This window comes from Atta cephalotes, assembly GCF_000143395.1.
Source record: "Atta cephalotes unplaced genomic scaffold scaffold00016, whole genome shotgun sequence".
NCBI classification, from domain to species: domain Eukaryota; kingdom Metazoa; phylum Arthropoda; class Insecta; order Hymenoptera; family Formicidae; genus Atta; species Atta cephalotes.
The window spans coordinates 3,895,291-3,899,120 of record NW_012130080.1 but is presented as its reverse complement, the minus strand read 5'-3'; the positions used below and the strand labels follow the sequence as shown (position 1 = coordinate 3,899,120).

At 27.8% G+C, this 3,830-nt stretch overlaps 1 protein-coding gene across 1 annotated transcript in view; it reads left to right on the top strand.

Moving 5' to 3' along the window:
• Nucleotides 1–2,819: 2,819 nt before the first annotated feature.
• The window catches only part of LOC105618312, a 6,774-nt gene continuing 5,763 nt past the window's right edge, over nucleotides 2,820–3,830 (top strand). Inside the window, exon 1 of the mRNA XM_012199853.1 lies at nucleotides 2,820–2,945. Coding sequence (XP_012055243.1) covers nucleotides 2,820–2,945 — 126 coding nt within the window. The remainder of the gene's footprint in view (nucleotides 2,946–3,830) is intronic.

The window sequence follows — 3,830 nt, the reverse complement described above, 5'->3', positions numbered from 1 at the left end:
AAAGGAAGGACGTAAATAATAGATATATACACATATATATATATATATATATATATATATATATCGTAAATATAATATTATTAATCGATGTTAACATTATTAACTAATAATGGTATCTACGATATTAATTTAATCTTTAAAACAAACTAAGATGGAAAATAGTTGTATTATACAAAATTTCTATCACTTTAGATTGTACAAAGAATGTAATTAATTTACAATTAGAATCTTCAATTAATCTTCGACATGCGCAGCAACGAATTTTATGTCAGGTGTATACCTAACGGTTTAATTATGAATTTCAATCGAGCGAGAGAAGGTAATTACGATGAGACAAAAAGTAGCCTGTATTCAAGCTTAACACCTGGATAATTATAATACACCAGTCCAATCGATATGGTAATTATAACGCGAACAAACAGGAAGATATCAGTTAAACAGACTGTATTAGATTAATATACAAAAATTATCACATTATTATCAATAGCCACAAATTTTGAGATTTTGAAAATAAATACAATATATTATACACATAATGGATTCATATAGCTTCAAACTGTTAAATGTATGTATAATTATTCAATTTATATAAAATTTTACATAACGTACGTTTTTTCTCTCTTTAAATGTCTGTTTATAATTAAAATATTATTTTCTTTTCCGTTTCCTACAATTATATATTTTTTAACAATTTTTGTAAACGATGACATTCTAAAAGAATGTTTGCATGAAACATAATAGAATTTGAACACTTGGCATTTCACCTAATTCAATTGTAAAAGCAAATTTTGTTTGCAAATTCAACTCTTATGTCGAAGAAGAAACCTATATGTATGCGCTTCAAATTAGTTCTGTTACCTTTCATTATCTCACCGAAAAATTTTGTGTAATGTAAAATTAGTGAAACTCATTTCACTAATACTATGCTATAATATACAATTTTAGAAAATTGTTTGAAAGAAACGATTTTCTTCAAATTTCAACTTCCACCATAATTATATCGCTTATTATTAGCATGATAATTGCAACATATTAAATTTTCAATAAACAAAAATTTGATACTAAATTTTTATGAAATTCGAGAGAACCTATTTTACAGTATTTTACAGTATTTTACAGTATTTTACAGTAAAATATTTTCCAGAAATTTTTTTTCATAGAATTTAAGATTTACGGAATCATCTCTTCTTTTGAGTGATTTGGCTGTGTCATATTGCAAAATTAAGCTTGAAATTGAAAATCAGGAAAATAATTGTAACTCTAATTGTAATAGATTATAACGCACAGCTAATAACATAAAATATGAAAAATCGTAAAATTATTAATCAATCAATGATTTGATTAAATTCAAAGCGAAGGAAAATGTTCGTTTCTATCTGCGACATTTCTTCGCGTTGCATGAGCTATCCATGCAACTGGCAGAATGTTGCAATCACGCACAAGGGACAAGAGGAACATATCGGGCGAGCCGGAACTGTTGCTAATCGCCGCCGAAATCTCGAATTAATGGCACGAAAGCTGCGCGCGGAATTTGGGATTGGTGGTGCACAATGCCTAACCCAGCAAAAACGTTCACCGTCTCGTTCACCGTTCGTATACACATCGAAACGATAAATGTTACTGCGCTCTGTTGCATACGTATGCCTCGATACGTTTTATGCAAATATCGCAGCTGCGCTGCTATATAAAGTTATCGGTAAATTCACGCATGTCATTACGCGAATCACAACGGTATCGAAAGTTCACGACAGTCATCATTAAATTTTATTGGATGTGCATCTTAAAAATGAAAATTTAATAGGCACGTGTTAATACTTGTTAAAATATAAATATTGGCTTTTGCTTGAGGAAACTCTCGTTAACTATTGTTAGATATTTATATGAAATCACCAGCATTAATAAAAAAAACTCAAGTTATATTTTATAAATTAACGAAAATTCTATTAAATAATAACAATAAGGATTGATTTACATTCAATCTTGTTGTTATTATTTAATAGAAAAACTTTAAGATGTAAAATAATATATTAGATATTATTAATAATTTTATTACACACAAAATAATTACTTAATTGCACGTAAAAATTTGATATTTTCCAAAGTTGATGCGCCGAATTATATATTAAAAAAAGAAAAAATAAAATATACACGCAGAAAGAAAGGCATCAGTAATATTGCAAAATAGCACATAAAATAAGTAAAGATATTCATATAATAAATTTAAAATTTATGTGAATCATAAAATAAAACTGTGAGACTCTATTAATCGAGCTGCAACGAGATAAATTTTTTATTATAATGGAAAAAGATAATGTAGAATTTTGTAGAAAAAAAGAAAATAAAAATAATAAAATGTGAAAATAAAAAAGAGAATAAAATGCTAAATAATCTACTAATGTGAATATAATGATGCAAAAAAGAAGTATAAGTTCAGATAGTACAGAGAGTTCAAAAAGAATTCAGTCGTATGTCATCAATTCTGAGTTCAGTTTTAAGTGCAAAAAGAATTCTTTCCGAAGCTTTACAAAAAAAGAATTGCATTTGCATCTGAAAATGAACTCAGAATTGATGACATACAACTACATTCTTTTTGAACTCTCTATGCTATCTGTAAGACGTGGTTTCGATACTAACATTTTTTTTATTTTCTTACTTTTAAAAATTATAACTCTTACAATTAATGAAATATTCCGTACAACTGAAAGATAATCTTTTACGAGTTAGGTCTAAAAGTTTCTTATTTTTCATTTTCCGAGAAATTCGATAGAGAAACCGGAGCGCCATCCTCGTCTATTGATCAGTCATTAACTCCGCTCAACATGGCGGCGGGGGTGGTATTCGCGCTTAGCCTGATTCTTGTTGTTGGACATCTCCAGGAAGGACCAGGATCCCTCGCAAAGACCTTCATTTTCCCAGAATATCCGTATAAGGAGACCACTAAGAATGTAAGTTATCCATATAGTTCATCAAAGTTCTCCCTGTGAACGATACATGGTGAACGCTACAAGGAGGTTATGAGGAGCAACCCTCATTTAGGACAATTTTACGATATTATAGCATTAACGATAAGCCGGCTACATCAATTTTCGAATTAAACAGTTAAGAACAGTTCTCGAATTCATCTTTATACATAGATTATTAATTAGCTATAAAAATATCTTCGATCTAGCCAGTATGTATATATATCTATGTAAAAAATAAATTATATTGGGAGAATTCGAAATAATATGAAGAACTATTATATCTTTATCTGTAAAGAAAAAATTTAATTTAAATTTTAAAGTATGATGAGAGAAACATTCGGTAACATTTACGACCAAGAAAATAAAATTGGAACAAGATAGCAATTCAGTGGAGGAACCAAACAATCGATCTGACATTAACTCGAGAGAGATTTGGCTAAAGATCAAAATATACTTGAAAGTAGCTATATACGAATATGCATTTAGATAACACAATTTAGATAACACAATTTCGTGATATAACACAGAAATCGAAAAATCTTCTTTCGAACGGAGAATAAATTACAAAAATTACATTTGGATCTTTGTAAAAACATCAGAAAAAATACAAGAACAATTTTATGAAAAATCTAAAAATTTACAAGAAATAATTTTGCTGAACTATCAAAATAATTATAGGAAATTCAAATATGAACAATGCTACAAAAAATTTTGACAACCAAATTTTGAATACATATAATTATTTTAATTTTACATTATTATTTTGATAGTCTAACAAAATTATTTTCTGTAAATTTTTAATTTTTAAAACATTTTTTGTAATGTAAAAAACATGTATTTAAAAAAATTCTTATCTCTCTCTCTCTC